The sequence below is a fragment of the Pygocentrus nattereri genome, chromosome 7 (assembly GCF_015220715.1).
Source record: "Pygocentrus nattereri isolate fPygNat1 chromosome 7, fPygNat1.pri, whole genome shotgun sequence".
Lineage (NCBI taxonomy): Eukaryota > Metazoa > Chordata > Actinopteri > Characiformes > Serrasalmidae > Pygocentrus > Pygocentrus nattereri.
In genome coordinates this window covers 23,671,581-23,691,998 of record NC_051217.1, presented here as the reverse complement: position 1 = coordinate 23,691,998, position 20,418 = coordinate 23,671,581, and the positions used below count along the sequence as shown (strand labels likewise).

At 42.2% G+C, this 20,418-nt stretch overlaps 2 protein-coding genes and 3 non-coding genes across 5 annotated transcripts; all 5 read right to left on the bottom strand.

Moving 5' to 3' along the window:
• Positions 1-1,163: 1,163 nt before the first annotated feature.
• Positions 1,164-8,945, bottom strand: kctd14 (potassium channel tetramerization domain containing 14). The gene is made up of 2 exons (XM_017704122.2): positions 8,794-8,945; positions 1,164-2,920 (listed from the first exon to the last, which is right to left on the bottom strand). Exons 1-2 carry the CDS (start codon positions 8,839-8,841, stop codon positions 2,249-2,251), a joined length of 720 nt encoding a protein of 239 aa, XP_017559611.1. The 5' UTR covers positions 8,842-8,945; the 3' UTR covers positions 1,164-2,248.
• A 577-nt stretch (positions 8,946-9,522) lies between these two features.
• rps3 (ribosomal protein S3) lies at positions 9,523-17,424 on the bottom strand. Its single transcript, XM_017704155.2, has 7 exons — positions 17,323-17,424; positions 15,107-15,237; positions 14,887-14,980; positions 13,357-13,451; positions 12,405-12,592; positions 10,992-11,194; positions 9,523-9,585 (listed from the first exon to the last, which is right to left on the bottom strand). The coding sequence occupies exons 1-6, from the start codon at positions 17,350-17,352 to the stop codon at positions 10,995-10,997; spliced, it is 738 nt and encodes a 245-aa protein (XP_017559644.1). The 5' UTR covers positions 17,353-17,424; the 3' UTR covers positions 9,523-9,585; positions 10,992-10,994.
• Positions 9,690-9,838, bottom strand: LOC119263765. The gene has a single exon (XR_005130499.1). It is a non-coding gene; the product is annotated as a small nucleolar RNA SNORD15 (small nucleolar RNA).
• On the bottom strand, positions 11,357-11,507 carry LOC119263767. Its single transcript, XR_005130501.1, has one exon. It is a non-coding gene; the product is annotated as a small nucleolar RNA SNORD15 (small nucleolar RNA).
• On the bottom strand, positions 12,665-12,816 carry LOC119263766. Its single transcript, XR_005130500.1, has one exon. It is a non-coding gene; the product is annotated as a small nucleolar RNA SNORD15 (small nucleolar RNA).
• Positions 17,425-20,418: the final 2,994 nt, after the last annotated feature.

The window sequence follows — 20,418 nt, the reverse complement described above, 5'->3', positions numbered from 1 at the left end:
TGGCCAGTTATATTTTATATATATATATATATATATACATACATATATATTACAGATTTCAGTATGGGCAAGTTGAGAGGATTTTAGTTTAGTCTCCTTTTTAGTCTCCTTTACGTTGCACTGTCCTAAAGTGAACCCTACCAAAACCTGTCAAGTTCAACATAAAATAATAGGCCTCGAGTCGATTAACAAGTCAATTAACAGCCAACTTAAAATATTATGTAAAATATTAGTCTATTAGTCTTCTATTAAGTATAAATATTAGTCTAATATTAGTCTTCTAAAGTAAAAGTTCCTCCCTTTAGACCTCAACTTGAGTAAAAGTACTAAAGTATTTACCTTCAAATGTACTTAAGTATCAAAAAATAAAAGTACTAAAAGATTAATTATGGCTCTGATGTCCTGTTATCATTTTTATAACAAGACTCGCTTCATGAACTCATTTTAGGTGAAAATCCTCCAGTGTCTCTCTTGATAAACCAGTCTTTTAATAGAACGTCATTAATTAGTGACGCTGACGTCTATTAAAATGATCATAAGCACAAAACACTGAAGGTAAACAGTTTCCATCAGGGAGAACCGAGTGGCTCTGAAATCACTTTTTACACACAAGCAAAGTTTCAGTTTAAGATTTATTGACAACTTAGTTACAAGTTTAAGTTTAATAAAAACTGGCTTTAAACTCAGGATCACAAATGAGCTCCTTTACTATGTTGATCTGTAGGTCTCTGTTCATGAACATAAACCAGCCCAAACTAATTTACTATAAAATGAAATGGTGTTTGTATAAATTCAGAAAAAAGCCGCGTCAGTCACGACTGCATATGTGGACATATTTCTATATTGTGATCTATTTACACAAAGTCAGGTTAGTTCATTATTTATGTTGAACAGACTCTCCCAAAAACTTTACGCTGCTGCTCTGACGTTGAACCGTGTGCTGCACTGGGTCGGTATGACCAACAGGTCAAAACCAGCTCTAAACAAAGTGACCGCTGTGCCCTGATTGGTGCTCTTGCTCTGCACTTCTTTCGTTTTGACGTGTTACGTTTTATACACACAGAAACCAAAAGGAACGACAGATTTCTCAAAATGTGGTGGAGGAAAAAGTCAGATATTAGACTTTGAAATGTAGTGAAGTGAAAGTAAAAAGTCGCCCAATAACGGAAAAACTTCAGTACAGATACATGAAAAAAATACTTAAGTATCGAAACTAATTACATTTACTCAGTTACTGTCCACCACTGATCAGAATGTACATTCTTCAAGTCCCTGCAAAAGCCTGTTTAATGTAGAGGTAAAGGCAGGTCAGTAAACAGCCCTGGAAAAATGGTCAGGGAAAAATACATTAATGTTTTTGGCACATCATAAGTGAACAGAGGGGAAATAATAAAATATGGGAAATATACAGGGTATGAGCCCTTTAAATGGGCTTGGAGGAGTGGAGGAGAGATAAAGCTTTCAGAGTGAAGAATACTGTACACATAAGACTTGTATTGTAGCGCATTACAGACGTCTATGGTGCAATTCGTCTGCCTAAATACGGCGTTTTACTGGATAACCTCGATTAATGAGAGGGAAGAGAATGAAAGATGAAAGGACAAATAAAGGTCAATATTGAAGGGATAATAAGGCAGTCGTGGGCTGGAGTTCAGGGAACCAGCCTTGTGCCTGGAAGGTCACCGGTTTGATTCTCTAAGCTGAAGCTGACAGTACGTGACTGAGGTGCCCTTGAGCAAGACACCTAACCCCCAACTGTGGATAGGGCTGCCTACCGCTCCGGGCAAGTGTGTTCACTGCCCCCTAGTGTGTGTGTTCACTAGTGGTGTTTCACTAAACGGATGGGCTAAATGTGGAGATGAAATTTCCCCATTGTGGGACTTATAAGGGTGATTTAATCTTAATATCATACATTTTCATGTATTCTGTTTCTTTCCCTGAGGTTGACTTATGACATTTATGTGGTTTTATGCAGCAAAAATAATCCAAATTTTACGTGGCCACTTTCCAATCTTTCTCTTTATCCCTTAGAGTTTAACTGGATGTTTTTCTTACTTTGCCTTTGAAACTCATATATGCTAACGATCTCTGTTCTGACCGGTTGCCCTGTGTTGTGCCTCATTCAATAAGCAGCCTAGGCTGAAACCCTTCAAAGTCAATGAGTGGGGCTGATCTGCCTTATGAATAGGTGTATATATGTAGACACACTGGTTTTTGTGACATCACAAAAACAACCAATTGAAAGTGGTCACCACCAGGTGAACGTAAGCTTATAGAAGAAACCATGGCTCTTGAAAAGAAACCCTTTATCCAAGTTGTGTGCTTTCAGGCTCACTTTATACCCTTTGGCCTCTATGTCCATTTTTATGCAATCCAGAAGATCCTCTACAGTAGCTGGAGCACTCCAGGGGCCAAAGCTGACCACAGATTCCTTTTTAGAGTCCAGACTGTCCATAGCATCATTGTACCTCGCCAGATCCTCCTCTGTCCTTAATACGCACATGATTATTGTGGAGTATCTCGAAGCCATGGCTTCTGCTCTGGCGACTCTGATAATCACCTCCAGGTTTTCATGGTAGTTGCGCACACGAGACAAGAACTGCTGCCTTCCCACGGTCTCGCCGAAAAGCTGAGGTGTGTCCTCGAGGAGTTTCACCAGGGGCTTTATATCATAATACACGGCGTCCTTGTGCACCTCCAGCAAGTTCTTGTTTGGGACCTCCTCCGTGCGAAGGTACTCGAGGATCGCACCGAAGTGTGTCCCGTCCCGGTCTATGAAACTGCGGCCCTCCCTGTCCTTCTGAAGCTTCAGCGGCCCGGAGAACATGTCGGCCAGCTTGGAGTTGGGGTATTTCCGCAGAGTGCTCAGAGTGGTGGTGTACAACCGACCACCAATGTTCAGCTGGACAACCGACAAGTGCTGAGGACAGAGGAGAAAATTAGATATGTATGCATTTCTTTAGGAAACTTGAAATCTACCCAGTTAGAAATAAAGGTGCTGTGCAGGTACATTTTTCATTCATCAAGGTACAAACAAATGTACAGTATCTCACAATAGTGAGTGCACCCCTCACATTTCTGCAGATATTTTATTCTATCTTTTCATGGGACGACACTATAGAAATAAAACTTGGATATAGTTAAAGTCATCAGTGTACAGCTTGTACAGCAGTGCAGATTTACTGTCCTCTGAAAAGAACTCAACACACAGCCAGTAATGTCTAAATAGCTGGCAGCACAAGTGAGTCCACCTCACAGCGACAAGACGGGTGCTGCCCCAGTGACAGTTTAAATCTGCTGCAGTTGACACCAAAGTTGCTCCACCTCTCATCAAACATGAACTCACCAGGGAACTCCAAGGACTTTTCCAAATTTCTGTTTAATTAAACAGTTAAGATGTAAACAGTCATTCACAATGGTTTCGTGTGAAATGATTCATTCTAGATAAACCCACCAAGCCAACATAGTGGTGGTGATAGGAACCAAACGTTTAAACGTTTAAAACGAGTTTTAAGCTTTGAATACTGTAGACCAAACCACTCGGTTTTAACCCATGGAATTCTGATTTCAAAAAGAGTCCTAAAAAGGGTCCTATTGTTATGACATCAATAGAAGAACCTTTTTCAGTGCTATATAAAAAAACCCATATATATATATATGGACCCTCACAGAGCAGGTACTATTTGGGTGGTGGATCATTCTCAGCACTGCAGTAACACTAATGTGGTGGTGGTGTGTCACTGTGTGTTGTGCTGGTCTGAGTGGATCAGATACAGCAGTGCTGCTGGAGTTTTTAAACACCTCAGTGTCGCTGCTGGACTGAGAATAGTCCACCAACCAAAAGCATCCAACCAACAGCGTCCTGTGACCACTGATGACGAACACAAACTGTGGAGCAGCAGATGAGCTATCGTCTCTGACTTTACATCTACAAGGTGGACCGACAAGGTAGGAGTGTCTAATAGAGTGGACAATGAGTGGACTTTAAAAAGCACTGCTGTGTCTGATCCACTCAGACCAGCAAAACACACAGTCAGGGCAGTGCTGATTATAATATGCCATAATGCTATTATTTATTATTATTTATTATTTAGTATGTATAACATACTAGGTTACTACAGAGGTACTACAGTAACGTCTGTTTTCGATACACCAGTCAGCTTTTGAGGCGATTACTGCCCAACAGCCAGGCTGCTGTGGCCACATCACCAGTCACTGGCCGTCAAAGTCTTCTTTCTTTCTGATATAACTCATTTATTACATTTACTTCACTAATCATAGATCTCTTATTAAATCCAATTCATTTCCAGCTTCCAATTTCAGTGTTTCTTTCTCTTCACCCAATCAATATGTATTAATCACAGTATTAATCATTTATCCCACTTAATTGATGCAGCTGTAACTGTAACTGCTCCTAAGTGCTTTTTAAGTTTTTAGAACATAGGATGTTTCAGCTCGGCCTAGAATGATTAGGATGGTAGGTTTATGTCATCAATCGTCATTTAATCAATACTGTATCATTAAGTGATCACAAGGGTGTGTGTGTGGGGGGGGTTGGGGTTAATTGTATAACTGATATGCTTATTCTGTCTCTGAGGTTCTGGTTTTCTGTATGTCATCTTAGAATGTTCTGTAATGTTCCACGCTCCTCTATCATAGGTACATAACCTTGAGACTTGGGCCCAATCCCAGTTCACCCCTTGCCCCTACCACTCAGCCCTACCCCTTTGTTTTGCGAGTTCTGGGGGTAGGGAGTCCCAATTTTTGTTGAGATACCAGCAAGATGGTTAAGCAAGAGACCAAAGAAACCCATAAATGTGATGTTTCTCTGGTAAAAAATTATGATAACCACTGTATCATCTCAGTTTAATGTCATTTCAATGTATTTTGATCCTTTTCTTCATAACAAGGACAAAATCCCCAAACAGCATGGTAATGTCTTGGTAGCTGGCTGACTAACTTTCCCGTTCCACCTTAAATACTCCAGCAGTTCTGACGAATGAGAATTTGTACGCCAGAATGTAACTGCTGCGCCATTTAAGGTGGAACAGGAACATTCAAACAAGAATCTGGTGAATATCTGACTTCAGCTTCATATCACTGAAGAATTAGGGGTGGGTGATAATAAATAATTGCCCCCTCTTTGAAGGTGTATGATCCCTAAATGTAACTAAAGCCCAGCAGTGAGGAGCTGAACTTTCCCCTCCTCTGCTGTCACTGCAGACGGGCAGGGTCGCCTAGCTAGCTGTTTATGAAGTGATGCTCTTTTTATAGGGAAGATTTTAACCACTACCCTGTAACTCAGTTCTAAGGAGCAACGTGACACCTGAAAACAAGGCGTAGGGGTAAAAATAAGAAATGGGATTGGGCCTTGTTCACACAGCAGGTAAAAGTAGCCCAAATCTGATTTTCTCATCAAATCTGATTTTGTTGTTTGGCTGTTCACATTATCTTTTAAATGTGATCTGTATGTGACATCAGTCTGAAGAGATCAGCTCCTTAACTGCAACTAAACTGACCCAAAGAACAGAACCTCACGCGGCTCATCCAGAGGTAAACAATCACAACTGCCAACAAATGCTAGTCGCTCCCAGAGGATCAGCTTCACTTTCACCAACATCACTGGAGCCATCATGAAGCTTCACTGACTGACAGTTGGGCTCATCACCCCGAATGTGTTCGAGCTCACCCTAAAAAGGGTGCAGTCACTTCTTTGGTTCATGTCCTCTGATTCGTTAAACTTTGCTTTCAGACGTTTAGCTGTTCTTTGACACTTCAGCCTCGCTCTCCTGTGTTTTTTGAAATCTCTTTGAACGTGGGAGGTTTTGGATGAGTCTCTTCTCATTTTTTGTACAGAAGCAGCACCCCAGATGTTTTAAGGTCTCAGCAGCGCAAAATTATGACGAATGTGGAGTTGGATTGACATAAAAGCAGCAAGAATTCTGATTCAAGTCGCATTGTGGAAACGTATCAGCAACGCGTCTGTTAGCTGATGTAACAGAATTTGTAGTTAGTGTTCTCCTCCAAGCGTGTTGAGCTGTACAATGACGTCGCTTTGGCGTTAGTTTGTAAAGATGTGGTAAACACCTTTACCCTCCTATCATGGTAACATTGCGTTGTAGACCCAACTAGCAGGGGAGAAACTGGATCCAATTGAAATGGAGAGAAAAATGAAGAAATAAAGAAATAAATAACCAAAATTTCTTAGTTAGCAAGACAACCTAAGCCAAAAGTCAAGTCTTTCCTATAAGAGAACGTTCCGATTGATACCCCTCACTTCGGATTTAAAAGTTATCCCGTTTAACTATTAGCGAAATTCCAACCTGATCTAACAGAGCTGCAGGAAATTCACTCTATAGATGACTCATTACCACAAGGACACTCAGTACAAACAGTCAGGTGGGTAGAGTGGCTTTAACCTGCACTGTTGATGCTGATACTGCTGGGAAATAATCACTCATCAGTAAAGCAGCTCAGGAGAGGAACCAAAAGGCCTCCATTGTTAGTTTTCTACTTGGGGAAGAAAAAATTGATTTGAGACACCTTTATTTAGCTCTAAACCAGAGCAGGTGTATATCTGGTGGTACAGACACATGTAGGGGTCAAATTAAATGCCCCAAGAAAAGAATTAAAATGAGGATTTTAGGCCAGTATGTATGGCTAAAATGTAATTTGCCAGAGTGTAAAGTTGATTATATTCCTCACCAATAAACTCGAGTAGAAGTAAAAGTGCATCCATCAAATCTTTTACTCAAGCACATGTAATCCTGAGTACAGTACAGGTTTTACTTATACTGCCCTTAGTATTTTAAATAGCAATACTTTTACTTCTACTGAGGTATACAAGTAATAAAAGTAATTACTTTTAACTCAAGTAAATGTAAGTATTTTTAATAGTAATAGTGTTACTTCTACTGAGGAAACCATAAAGATACATAAAGAACCATGAGCACTCAAAGAACCCTTTGCATGATTAAAGGGTTCTTTGAATCATGAAAGGGTTCTTCAGACTGATAGAAAAGGTGCTGTAAAAGGTTCTACATATATTTCTATATATATTTCATATATATATTCTACTATATTTTTGAAGCCTTTAGGCACATATGAAATTGAGCAAGATCCCATTCTTAATCCATAGGGTTTAATATGATGTCGGCCCACCCTTTGCAGCTATAACAGTTTCAACTCTTCTGGGAATGCTTTCCACAAAGTTTAGGAGTGTGTTTATGGGAATTTTTGACCGTTCTTCCAGAAGCGCATTTGTGAGGTCAGACACTGATGTTGGATAAGAAGGCCTGGCTCACACTCTCCACTCTAATTCATCCCAAAGGTGTTCTGTCGGGTTGAGGTCAGGACAGTCAACTTCTTCCACACCAGACTGGCTCATCCATGTCTTTATGGACCTGCTTTGTGCACTGGTGCACAGTCATGTTGGAACAGGAAGGGGCCGTCCCCAAACTGTTCCCACAAATTTGGGAGCATGAAATTGTCCTAAATCTCTTGCAGCTGAAGCATTAAGAGTTCCTTTCACTGGAACTAAGGGGCCGAGCCCAACACCTGAAAAACACCCCACACCATAATCCCCCCTCCACCAAACTTTACACTTGGCACAAAGCAGTCAGACAAGTACTGTTCTCCAGGCAACCGCCAAACCCAGACTCGCCAGACTCGGATTTCCAGATGGAGAAGCGCGATTGGTCACTCCAGAGAATACGTCTCCACTGCTCTAGAGTCCAGTGACGGCGCTTTACACCACTGCATTCCACGCTTTGCATTGCACTTGGTGATGTGAGTCTTGGATGCAGCTGCTCGGCCATGGAAACCCATTCCATGAAGCTGTTCTTGAGCTGATCTGAAGGCCACATGAAGTTTGGAGGTCTGTAGTGATTGACTCTGCAGAAAGTTGGTGACCTCTGCACACTATGAGCCTCAGCATCCGCTGTCATTTTACATGGCCGACCACTTTGTGGCTGAGTTGCTGTCGTTCCCAATCGCTTCCACTTTGTTATAATTCCACTGACAGTTGACTGTGGAATATTTAGTAGTGAGGAAATTTCACGACTGGACTTGTTGCACTGGTGGTGTCCGATCACGGTACCACGCTGGAATTCACTGAGCTCCTGAGAGCGACCCATTCTTTCACTAATGTCTGTAGAAGCAGTCTGCAGGCCTAGGGGCTTGGCTTTATACACCTGTGGCCATGGAAGTGATTGGACCACCTGAATTGAATGGTTTGGACGGGTGAGTGAATACTTCTGGAGAGTAATACACTTTGGCTAAACCACAGACTTAGCAGCCACTAGTTGCATTCACTCAGTTCATTGTATTGTACTTCAGTAAGTATTTCTAAATACTAATAGTTATCAGTTTGCTATTGCGTTTTATTTCATTAAGTTTGTGAAAGCGTCCTGTCAGACTGAGCAGTTTGAGGTTCTATGCTGATGCTGGAGGTACTAAGTTCCCCAGCAGCTCTAAAGGGAACTCCGTTCTGGAGTAGATTCTAAACCTTTTTAAATACCTTTGCTTTCATTGGAGTCACTTAAGTATCACTGCCTTTTTTTTTTGGCCTCCCAACGCCCTGCATATGCCCGTCTGCCATGAAAGGATTAATATACACCATTTCACTCTGAATCATCTACACCTCAACCATTCATGTAGAAATTTAGAAATATTGGTGGAGCTCCCCTTCACTACTATACAGAACAGCTGCTAACAGCGCATAAGCCACAAACGCTTCCTTCCCACGTATTAAAGGCTCAGATCCGATTCTCCTCGATGACAAAAGCGTCTTACCGGCTCCGCAGACTGTTTTCGTGATGACTTGCTGTCAGGGAGGCTCATTTTGCTGAAGTTTCGACGGAAAACACTTCCATCCACTTCAGCAGCCGCAAGGTATGCGAGTGGGAAGGGACGTGGCTTCTGCAAGTACGTGTGATGAGGGGGCGGGGCTTCTGCTGCTCCTTAGCAAACACTTGTCCTCAACTTTACTCTACTTGCCTCCAATTACCATGAACAAACACCGCAGAGTGGGAGAGGGTGCAGGGTTTCTCAACCACTGGGCTGAGGACCACCAGGGGGCGCAAAGCAACCCTTGGCGGTCCTCCCATAACATCCTGACCACCGTCCACTTTGAATTAGAAAGAATTAACCATTTGTCACCGTAATGGTAATGGTGCACAAAGGCAGCTGTCAATTTTTTGCCCTTTGTCTCTAGAAACACCTGACCCTTCAGTTGTCCACTCGCACCAATATTCTGCTGATATTTCGTGCTTACTGATGGACAAACATTGCAAGACCAGCCCCACATATTAATGCCCTGAAAATCTCCCAAAAGTTACTTGTATGAAAAAATGTTGAGCTTTGCTTTCTTGTGGGTTTCCTGTGGAGATACAGGTGGACCATGAGGTGGAAAGGGCTGAGATCCATTGCACTAGTGCTTCACTACATCAACAAAGGCTTATAGTTTAATGTGAGGGCCACAAAAACAAACTGATGTGAAAGAATAAATGACCAACACAAAGCTGCATTTCTCCTTTTATTTTTGTACAGAAAATGACGATCTTTTCATCATCCAACAGCGAACACCTGAAAAACGAAGAGAAAAATATTAAACCGGGAAAACGAGCCAAACTGAACCCACCAATCACAAAGCCTCAGTTTTGTATGGAGACATTGTATAAACAGACCACCCTTCTCAGACAAATGCCTCAAAATCTTCAAGCAAAAGGGATGTTCTCCTCCAAGGGACTGAAATCAGGAACACAGAACGTGTACTGACCCAGGCTCCTTGGAGAGAGAGGCCATCCCACTCCGACTCGTCATCGTGTCATCACTGAAGGGAGTATGAGCTTAGATGGGCAACATCTTAAGAGCTATTGAAATGGTCATCGTCATCAAGTCATACTACACTGTCATATTAAAGTCTTGCAACTTCTCTTTAATTTTTAGCCATCATTTGAAAATACCAGCTCTTTTACACTGTGAGCATTTAATGATGAAGATATGAAAAATCGCCCCAATCACTGGGAGGAAGCTTGTTGCGTTAAGTTATAGATACAGGGTGATTAAAAAGGTTCATCCGATTTCAAAGCACCATATTTTTACAACTGTGAGGCACCAAGGAACCAATCACAATCCATCTGTAAGAGGGGGTCAGAGTTTGACTGGCTCCCTTCAGTCTGAGAGGAGATGAGACCCCTGAGCAGGAAGTGTTCTGCGTTCCCCACTTCAATAAGAGTGAATCCGTCATAACTGTGCAGCGTGATTTTCGTGGGCAGTGAAGCTCCAACAGCTCTGAGCGTTCAGCGTTGGTTCCACAGCACTGGATGATCACCGAAATCACACTGAAAGAGCCGTGAGTGCAGCGACACCCGACACGCTCAATCCAGTATGGGATGAGTTAGACTGTGGTGTTGATGTCCGTGCAGCTGGAGGAGGTTCAGACTGAGACCTTGTACAATTACATAAACTTTATGCTCATTTAAACCATTTACAGTTCACTGCATTGATATGCAAAGACTTGCAAGTGAATTATTTTGAAATCTGATCTTTTTGAATCACCCTGTACTTCTTAACCCTTTCCTATATAGGTTCTGTTTCAGACCGGTTTTGTTCAAACAGTAGTGTGTTTTTACAGCTTCTCAAATACCCAAGAATCACCCAAGCCCTGGATTACCCAAGATGTATAGGAAGCTTTAATAAACAATGAGCTCCTAAAGACTGAACTGTGAACCTCAGTTCTTAAAACTGGCACCAGGGGGTGCTGCACAAAATGTTGCTTGATAAACTGGATAACATGGGTCAAAACTGGGGATTTTATAACAGTTAACATCCCCAACACTACCTAACTTGAAATACATGAGGCCACTTTAACATGTAAAAATAATTCCATCTGAATAATTAATTTCAGATAATCCTGCTAACTGAAAAACCCCCAAAATGTCAAGCCAATTCCACATGGTGGTCCCTCACCGACTGACTGCGCTCCTTACCGTTTATGCGGTGGGTACAGGAGCTCCTTGTGGCATGACAGGGACCTCAGGCTTGGCTCCTTTCTGTTCGGACACAGGTGTGGTGGGGAGGATCTCTTCTTTGGGCTCCACGATACTGACGTGGTCAGGCAGAGGCTTCTTGGGGCCGATCTTGCCACTGGGGTCCCAGGGAAGCATGATCTTAACCTTGATGCCGAGCACACCTGGACATAGATTCACATGAACAGGTCATTAGAGTTGAATCAAGATTCTCCACAGGAGCCTTTAAACATTCTGTAATACACATTTTACAGCTTGTCATTTATTTCCAACACATCTGTAATATTCAATCTCAGTCTCAGAATGACTAAATAGCTGTATTCTGCCCTTCTCAGACAAATGCCTCGATGTCTTCAACCAAAAGGAACACACTGCTCTGAGGAACTGAATTAGGAGCACAGAACGTGATCCATAATCCAGAAGCCCCAGAGTCAAGAGGCTGTCCCGTTCCGACTCGTCATCGTATCATCACTGAAGGGAAGAGAACCACAGAAAAGACTGCTCAGGTAGAACTAAACCAATCTTACGCCTATTTGCCTGGTCTTACTCTATGCATTTATTATTTTATATGCTTCAATAAACATGCCCACAAATTGATGCTTCAGCAGCTGTGCTCTCTCGATTTGTGGCCATGTGACGCTCAGGTCGGAATTCATGTGCTTTTATCCACAGTGCCATCACTCAGCGTTACCACGGCAACAGCACCAAACAGACGTTAAAGCCCATAAACGTTGGAAACGCAGCATCACCTTTTTCTCCTTCGACTGGCTCTAATAACGAAGCTGAGAGCTGATCAGAGTTAAGGATCATCTCAGTGAAGCTCGTTTGTTTGTGCTGATGCAGTGATTGTCACGTGACGTTATGAGACATTTACTCATCACTACCTAAACGAGTGTGAACCATCGCGTCAGAGATCGGATTTGAGCAGCAAGGCTTGTAATGTGAACTATAAAGCCCCTATGATGGACAAGAAACCTGTAAAATGTGTGTTAGTGATTTGTTAACTTTACAAAATAGTTTAGTGAGTCACATCCAAAAAGACAGGATGCAAGTATTTAAATCTGCATCAGACGCTGCATATTAAGAAGTTTAATATTGTGATCTCAAACTTGGGAAATACAGTGCACACACAAGCAGTCATAGTGAATACATCCACAGTACCTTCGCAGCAAGATTAAGGCCCTTTGGATAATTTTATCAGCCCATTTGTCAACACAAAGGGCACCTGGTGCTTTTTAAACAAAGAAGGCAATAAATCAAAAGCTTTGATTAAGCTCACAGTATACTGTGAAACTCTCGGGACACTAACTCGGCTCTAAATACAAACTATATTAAAACGCACATTATCACCATTTACTCTGCTCCTTCACTCACCCTGTCTGAGCAGGACATGACGGACAGCGGTGTCGACGTAGTAGTTGACTGGATCTCCGCTGTGGATCATCAGACCATCCACAAACTTCATGGACTTGGCTCTCTGACCCCTCAGCTTACCAGAGACAACCACCTCACAGCCCTTGGCCCCGCTCTCCATGATGAAGCGCAGGACACCGTAACAGGCCCTGGCAAGAGACAAAACCAGTCAGACTCGTCTAGACAAACTCAGTTTAAGTCCCAATACTTCTGATACTTATTCTTCTCAGACAAATGCCTCGATGTCTTCAACCGAGAGGAACACTTTGCTCTGAGGAGCTGAAGTCAGGAGCACAGAACGTGATCCACGACACAGAATCCTCAGAGACAAGACAATGTCCCGTTCCGACTCGTCATCGTATCATCACTGAAGGACAGTGCACTCGTACAAATAATTCATTGGTGTGATGCCTTAGAAGGAACCACTTTTGGTCCCCTACACGGTTAAAAATAAAGGTTCTGTGCAGGTATTTTTCACTTATCAAGGTACAAACAGCGTAAATGTTACCTCAAAGCACCAGCAGTGGTTTTAAAGTCTGATTGTGAAGCTTAAATCAGGTTTTCCAGGTGAGAAGTTGGTATTTGCACCTTTTCATAACAATATTTTAAAACAGAACAGTAGAATAAAAGTCTGGAGGAGAGGTGGGGTGTGTGGAGTCAAAGCTTATAAAATTAAGGTTCAGTTATGTTCCCTGACTAAAGGCACCAAGATGGACCCTTGAGGGTCCCACCCCAGAGACAGTTTAGCACCTTTATTTCTGAGAGTGTAAAGAATCTTCCAATGTTACCTTTCAGATGTTGGAAAGGATTAGAACCACTCAGGAACCTTTATTTTTACGTGCATGTAAAGTAGTAGGTACTACTACTCGCATAATGAAGCCACACTACACAAAACACCCATATGAGCACTTACCTACGCACAGCCAAGCCTCCGAGCAGTTTGTAGCGCAGAGACTCTGCCTGGGCGATGGCGCACAGTCCTCTGGTGGCAACCTTCTCGGCATAGAGCTAAAAACAAACAGGATGAGCAGGTTAACAGGCAGTTTAGTATCAGCATAGACAGCAATACACAACTACTGGTCATTAGGATAATCAGTATGATCATATGGCTTAGCTGGTATCGTACTGTCCTCCGCACTGCTGTTACTGCAAGAAGCTGCAAATCAGTATTCTAACCAATCACTTCCAGGTGAGTTCACCACAGCCTGAACGAAGGCGTTCACACGATCAACGTTAATCATTCGGGTCTAAACTAACGCAGGCTGGATCTTTAATCGCGTCCAAAGGGCTTCCTACCATGTTTTTAAAAATTAAGTGAGGATCACTTGGTCAATTCAGTTTGCATAATTTTCCAACCTGCCTTAAAACTAAACAGGCGGTTTTTGTTACTGCATATACATACATGGACAGGCAGCTGTTGTCACTAGAAAACCTTGTATCACCACTTGATGTTTGATTTTTTGGCATAATTTCAAAATACTTGTTACCCTTTATATTGTATATATGTTTCATGATGAACGGACTAAAAGAAATGACCCCAAAGGGGGAGGTGGTGTTTGGTTCCATTGACTTGCATTAAAAGTAAAGTTTTACTTTAAAGTCTTTTTTACTGTTTTGTTTTCCATTCCGCCTGTAAATGAAGTGTGTTTGTTACATATACACACACACACACACGTATATGTACATGTAAAAATGTAACTGTATATCTATAGCTGCTGTCAGAACAATACCATATGTACTTCCATCGTTTTTCATTTGACAATTAGAAAATACTCAGTCCTATTTTTGTCTAAATTCCATAATGACTGGACAAAAAAAAAAAAAAAACTAAAATTACTTTGAACACAATCTGGTTCCACTGACTTGCATTAAAACTAGAGCGAGTTTTTACCTTGTCTCGTAAAGTTACAATTCTGGAGATACGAATTTTGATCTGACAACAGCTTAATATACATACATTAATATATAAGTAAATATATACACGCATGCTTAATGGCACCTAAAACTATTCACACGCTTGGTATAAAACTTTTCTGCCAACAAAATCACACATTTAGAAGCAAACCTGCAGAAAAAAAATTTTCAGTTCTCGAATTTAAGACTCAACTTTTTCCTGTTTTTGCTCAGCAGAAGCTACAAAACATGACAAACAGTACAAACCAACAACCTAAAGGAATTAAAACAGCTTTACGCTCTTGATTTTCCAAGCCATTGTTGGCCACCTCTGCCCTCATGACAAAATCTTAAATTTAAACCTGCAAAGAGAAGCTTCCCAACACTAGACTTCTGTCACTCCAGCTTTCTCAAGTGTTTGTGACGCACACGGCACAGATGAGATGGAAACAGCACAATACGAAACATTTTGGGCAACATCAGTTATTTGCTGGAATTCAGTTTGAAAGCTGGACAGACGCCTGGCAGGAGTTGCACGATGTGATCTTACCTCCACGCTGCCCTCTGGGAAACCAAACCTCTTCTGGACGACAGCAGTCAGTTCCCTAATGCGACGGCCTTTCTCTCCCAGGACATTCTGGGTCCTGCACAGACAGTCACAACCCTTATAACCTCCTCGTCTGGGTACTTTTGCCCCAACACTTGAGACAAAAATACCGTAACAGAACGACTAGCAACTAAGCTTGGAGTGCCTCCTATTTGAAACTTACCTGGTGGCTAGGATGATGATTTCTGTCCTTGTTGGCGTGACTCGGACCTCCACGCCGGAGTACCCATCCTCAGCCAGCTCACGAGTAAGGAACTCATTCAGCTCAGCTTTAAAGATGCCATCTGAGACAAACTGGGGCCAGAACACAAGCATTACAGACCTGCATTAAACACCTTAAAATAAAACTACATACCATTTCACCTCTTCAACTCCTCAGAACCACCAGTGGTTCCAGAACGCACTTCGTCATGTTCTGCATAACTTTCATATTTCATAAGCTACATTCAGAAGCTGGGCGTCGTATGAGGCTGTAACTCTTCTCTCCAATCAAACAGATGGTGATGTCATTTTAAACCCTTATAATAAAGCAGCTGAACCCAGTTTGTTTTTCTACTGAAAGTCGACCCGTTCTCCCCCCAAATCTGGGCTATAAACTATAAACAGACAGCGTTTCTTCAGTGATCTGCTCTGTAAACATTACTTTTATAAAACTGTCAGATTTTTGGCTTTAAGCAGTAAAATGTAAATACAGCGATGTGAAGATCATAAAACGTTCTGTTCATTTGAGGAAACTTTTAAAAATTAAATGCATTTCCTGCAGTCACTGAATAATTCACCTTACTCTTTGTTCACGCAAATTCAGATGGACAAACCAAACTATACCCTGGAGAATAAGAGGCAGGGCAGTTTGACATCTTAAAAGTAACCACACAAAATTGAGTTGACCGCAAAAATAAGATAAAACATTAAACACAATCCTGTAACTCAGTATTAGAAGCACAAGGAACTCAATTACAGCAGCAGGTATTTACCTTTTAAAGATGAGACATAAGCACATCGACTGCAGCATCACATATTCAACATAACCTAAAGTTATCTGCATTAAACACGTCTAGATTTTAGCAAAACTTGCAAAGCAAGACTTGATGTATTTACTGCACCCGAGAAAAGAAGAATGTTTTAGTCGCTGGGGAAATCTGCAGGTTATTGAGTTTAACAAATATACAGGAGATCCTTCATCCCTCTGCGCTGTTGGGGCCGGAAGAGGAGAGATGAGGATGAAATCTCTCACCCGAAATTATAGATTTATTTTCTCTCTGCACATCTTATCGCACATCTGGATAGTTTCAGTACCAATATTTATTCAGTATTGTCTTTATAAGGTGACACCTGCTTACGGCACTGCCTTTTGTCTCAGTACAGACCTTACTGGATATTATTGGATATATTTCTTTCTGTATATGGGTTGTTTTATTCCTGCCTCTTTGTAATAAGCGAGACAGATTATAGTTGACAATATTGCTGAGGAGCCTGTTCTTTTCATACTGCATCATCCTTATTATTATAACCATCCTGTGTTGCAACTGATAGTGGCTGCTTAATTTTTCAGGATCAATAAAATATCTACCTACCTGTCTACATCACATTTCTCTGCAAGGCAAATCCAGCCGCATCTACTTTTACACATTTTTATAAGCACTTTATCTGAATTACACGTTGTATATGAACACTTTCCCTCAGTGCCAATAGGTTAGGTGACCCTTTAGTCCCAGTTTTTTTTTTACTGCCCACCCAACGTTACTCGGGCTGCTTCTACAGGAAGGTACCGTTAGTTTTATTGGTCATTATTTCATTACAGTCTTGATGTTTTTGGTAATGCTGCTCGACTCACCTCCACATTTAGCGTGAAACCGGACAAACATGTCAGTTCACACATCAAGCCCCGCAGAGACGCAGCCAGGCAGAGCCAGAGGCAGAACTGGCCTCATTTACAGCCCTAAAAACACTTCACAGCCGACCGGCGCTTCGCAGTGAAGTTTGCCCGAATAAACAGCGTCTCCGCCGGATAACGCCATTAGCCACGGCTGGGCTCTTTAGCTGGACTCTCTTCATTCGCGCTACAGCTTTATCCAGCACTCATGTCGCTTCATACGAGAAAAATATAGGCTTAAACCTACTAATCCGGGCGCAAACGCGTGAGGTAAGCCCTTAAAGTCGAGCGAAACGCCGCCTCGCCGGGCTCCCGAGCTCAGCTCTGCCATGATCCCCGGCGGAGACACGGAGCGACACATCCAACACAATCCACCCGAAACCCTCAACATAGCGGCCACGTAAAAGCCCAGATCTGCAGTTAAGGCCCGTTTCTTCTACGTCCGGTCGCTATTTGACGACCATTCGCCCCGATTCCGCTATAAAGAGCAAAAAAACGCCACTCACCTTTCTCTTCTTAGAAATCTGCACCGCCATTTTGCCGTAGGCCGCAGACAGGAAAGGACCGCTCAGGAAGGCGGAAATCTATTTATAGTATACAAGCACTTCCGCTCGGCGTCCTCGGGCTAATGGTAGTTGTAGTTTTATTGTAGATGCACGGTTTAGATGTTTTGTTGTAGTCCTTTCGGACGCAGTGTGTTAGCTGTAGTTGCCGCTGTATGAAAGAAAAATGTGCCTCTAATAAATGCGGCATTTACGGAGCCGTTATGGTGACATAGTGATTATTTTTAATAAGATCTGGTCACAAATTAATATATTGAGGCTGCAACTTAACATACTGATGCCACAAGTTACTATATTGAGGCCACAGATTAATGTATTGAGGACACAAATTACTATACTGAGGCTATAAATTGATATACTGGGCCCATAAGTTACTACATTGAGGCAAAAAGTCCACAAATTCATATACTGAGGCAATGAGTTACTATATTGAGGCCACAAATTACTATACTGAGACCATGAGTTAGTATACTGAGGCCAACCTTTTATATTGTGCCCACAAGTTACTACATTGAGGTAAAAAGTCACTATATTGAGGCCACAGACTAATATATTGAGCCCAGAAATTAATATGTTGAGGCCACAAATTACTATACTGAGGCCATGAGTTAGTATATTGAGGCCACAGATTGATATATTGGGCCCACAAGTTACTACACTGAGGCAAAAAGTCAATATATTGAGGCCACTGATTTACACATTGAGGCTACAAATGAACTAAACTAATCTTCCGCGAGCTACGAAAATTTTCGTAAGGGAAACCAGCGACCATGTAGCCCACTCACCTGCTGTGAAGCGATTAACGCCCATTGTCTTGGTAATGATATGGAGTGCGGTGGAAGTGGAAACCCCCCATGCCCACCTCGAGCTCATACAACTCCCAAAGCAACGAACGTGATACAACTTCAAGGTAAACTTGAAGTTACAAGTGGACTGTATATGTTACCGATCCTACAACAAGCGGCAGAAAATTTGTAGACCCGTGTTTCAAAAGTTAAAATTCATGCGCACGTCGCAGCAGACGTAGAGACGACTGTTTCACTAATGAATCCCGCTAAACAATAAAAAAACCTACAGTTTGAATCTCGCTCTTTGTACATTTCTTTTACTATAATATATAATGATATTTTTTTGTCATCGAACACTTTCGGTTCTGCGTTTCCATTCGTGTAAGCGCTGTTTATTCTATTTTATGCTGTACTGCATCCAACAACAATTGTAAAGCTATTCTCGACAGAATCGCTGGTAATTTCATAAGTACGGGAGAGTTCCTCCCCCCCATCGGACTCACAGCTGTCCACGTTGGTAAGGATAGCCAAACCTTCTTTAGCGGTGGACGTCCTCTGGCTTGCCATAGTGCTTTCAGTCTTCTCCACACAGGATAGTAGGGAAAATGTAATTCACCTGCATTTGTGTTTCTGCTTTTATCATAACTCTGAAGAACACGCCCACAGCAGCTCATACTAATGTAAATCCGTGGCGCTTCATACATAACGCCAATACTGCGCTAATGACATGCATACACGGAACAATATGAAAGGCAATAATATGGACCCGTGATAATGGTCCACCGATGTAAATGTGTGGCGCTTCTTACATAACGCCAATACTGCGCTAATGACATGCACATCCGGCAACAATATGAAAGGCGATAATATGGACCCGTGATAATGGTTCACTGATGTAAATGTGTGGCGCTAATGACATGCATAAACAAGAAAATCTGTGGCTCCATACCTCTAGCTGAAAAGAAAAATTGAATCTACCTATCTATCTATCTATCTATCTATCTATCTAATTCAATTGCACGTAGCAGATGACGTACAGACGACTATTTCACTAATGAGTCCCACTAAATAACAAAATAAACTACAGTTTGAAGCTACTCTAGACAGAATATACTCAATAAAGGCAATAAGAGGATGAAACAAATACATGTGGTGCTAAACAACATTATTCTGATCAAATCAGATACAAAAAAAAATAATCTGATATACAACAAACATTTAGCAGAATATTATATATTTGCAGAGGATATTAGTAGTAGTATTAGACTTTCTGTGTGCACCACAGAGCTGCTGTCTCAGTCCTCCTCTGTGAATTAACTTAATAAAGGGTGATGTATGGTCCTGCTAATTGCTGGCAAGAAGGAGGGGTGATGTCCTGAGGATCTTTAAATCTCAGGAGGGCTGAGGCCATGAGTTAATATATTGAGGCTTCAAATTAATACACTGCTCAAAAAAATAAAGGGAACACTTAAACAACAGAATATAACTCCAAGTAAATCAAACTTCTGTGAAATCAAACTGTCCACTTAGGAAGCAACACTGATTGACAATCAATTTCACAGCTGTTGTGCAAATGGAACAGACAACAGGTGGAAATTATTGGCAATTAGCAAGACACACTCAATAAAGGAGTGGTTCTGCAGGTGGGGACCACAGACCACTTCTCAGTACTTTCCTGCTTTCTGGCTGATGTTTTGGTCACTTTTGAATGTTGGTGGTGCTTTCACACTCGTGGTAGCATGAGACGGACTCTACAACCCACACAAGTGGCTCAGGTAGTGCAGCTCATCCAGGATGGCACATCAATGCGAGCTGTAGCAAGCAGGTTTGCTGCGTCTGTCAGTGTAGCCTCCAGAGGCTGGAGGTGCTACCAGGAGACGTGGAGGAGACGTGGAGGAGACGTGGAGGAGACGTGGAGGAGGGCAACAACCCAGCAGTAGGACCGCTACCTCTGCCTTTGTGCAAGGAGGAACAGGAGGAGCACTGCCAGAGCCCTGCAAATTGACCTCCAACAGGCCACAAATGTGCATGTGTCTGCACAAACGGTTAGAAACTGATTCCATGAGGGCCCGACGTCCACAGATGGGGGTGTGCTCCCAGCCCAACACCATGCAAGACGCTTGGCATTTGCCTGAGAACACCAGGATTGGCCCTGTGCTCTTCACAGATGAAAGCAGGTTCACACTGAGCACATGTGACAGACGTGACAGTCTGGAGACGCCGTGGAGAGCGATCTGCTGCCTGCAACATC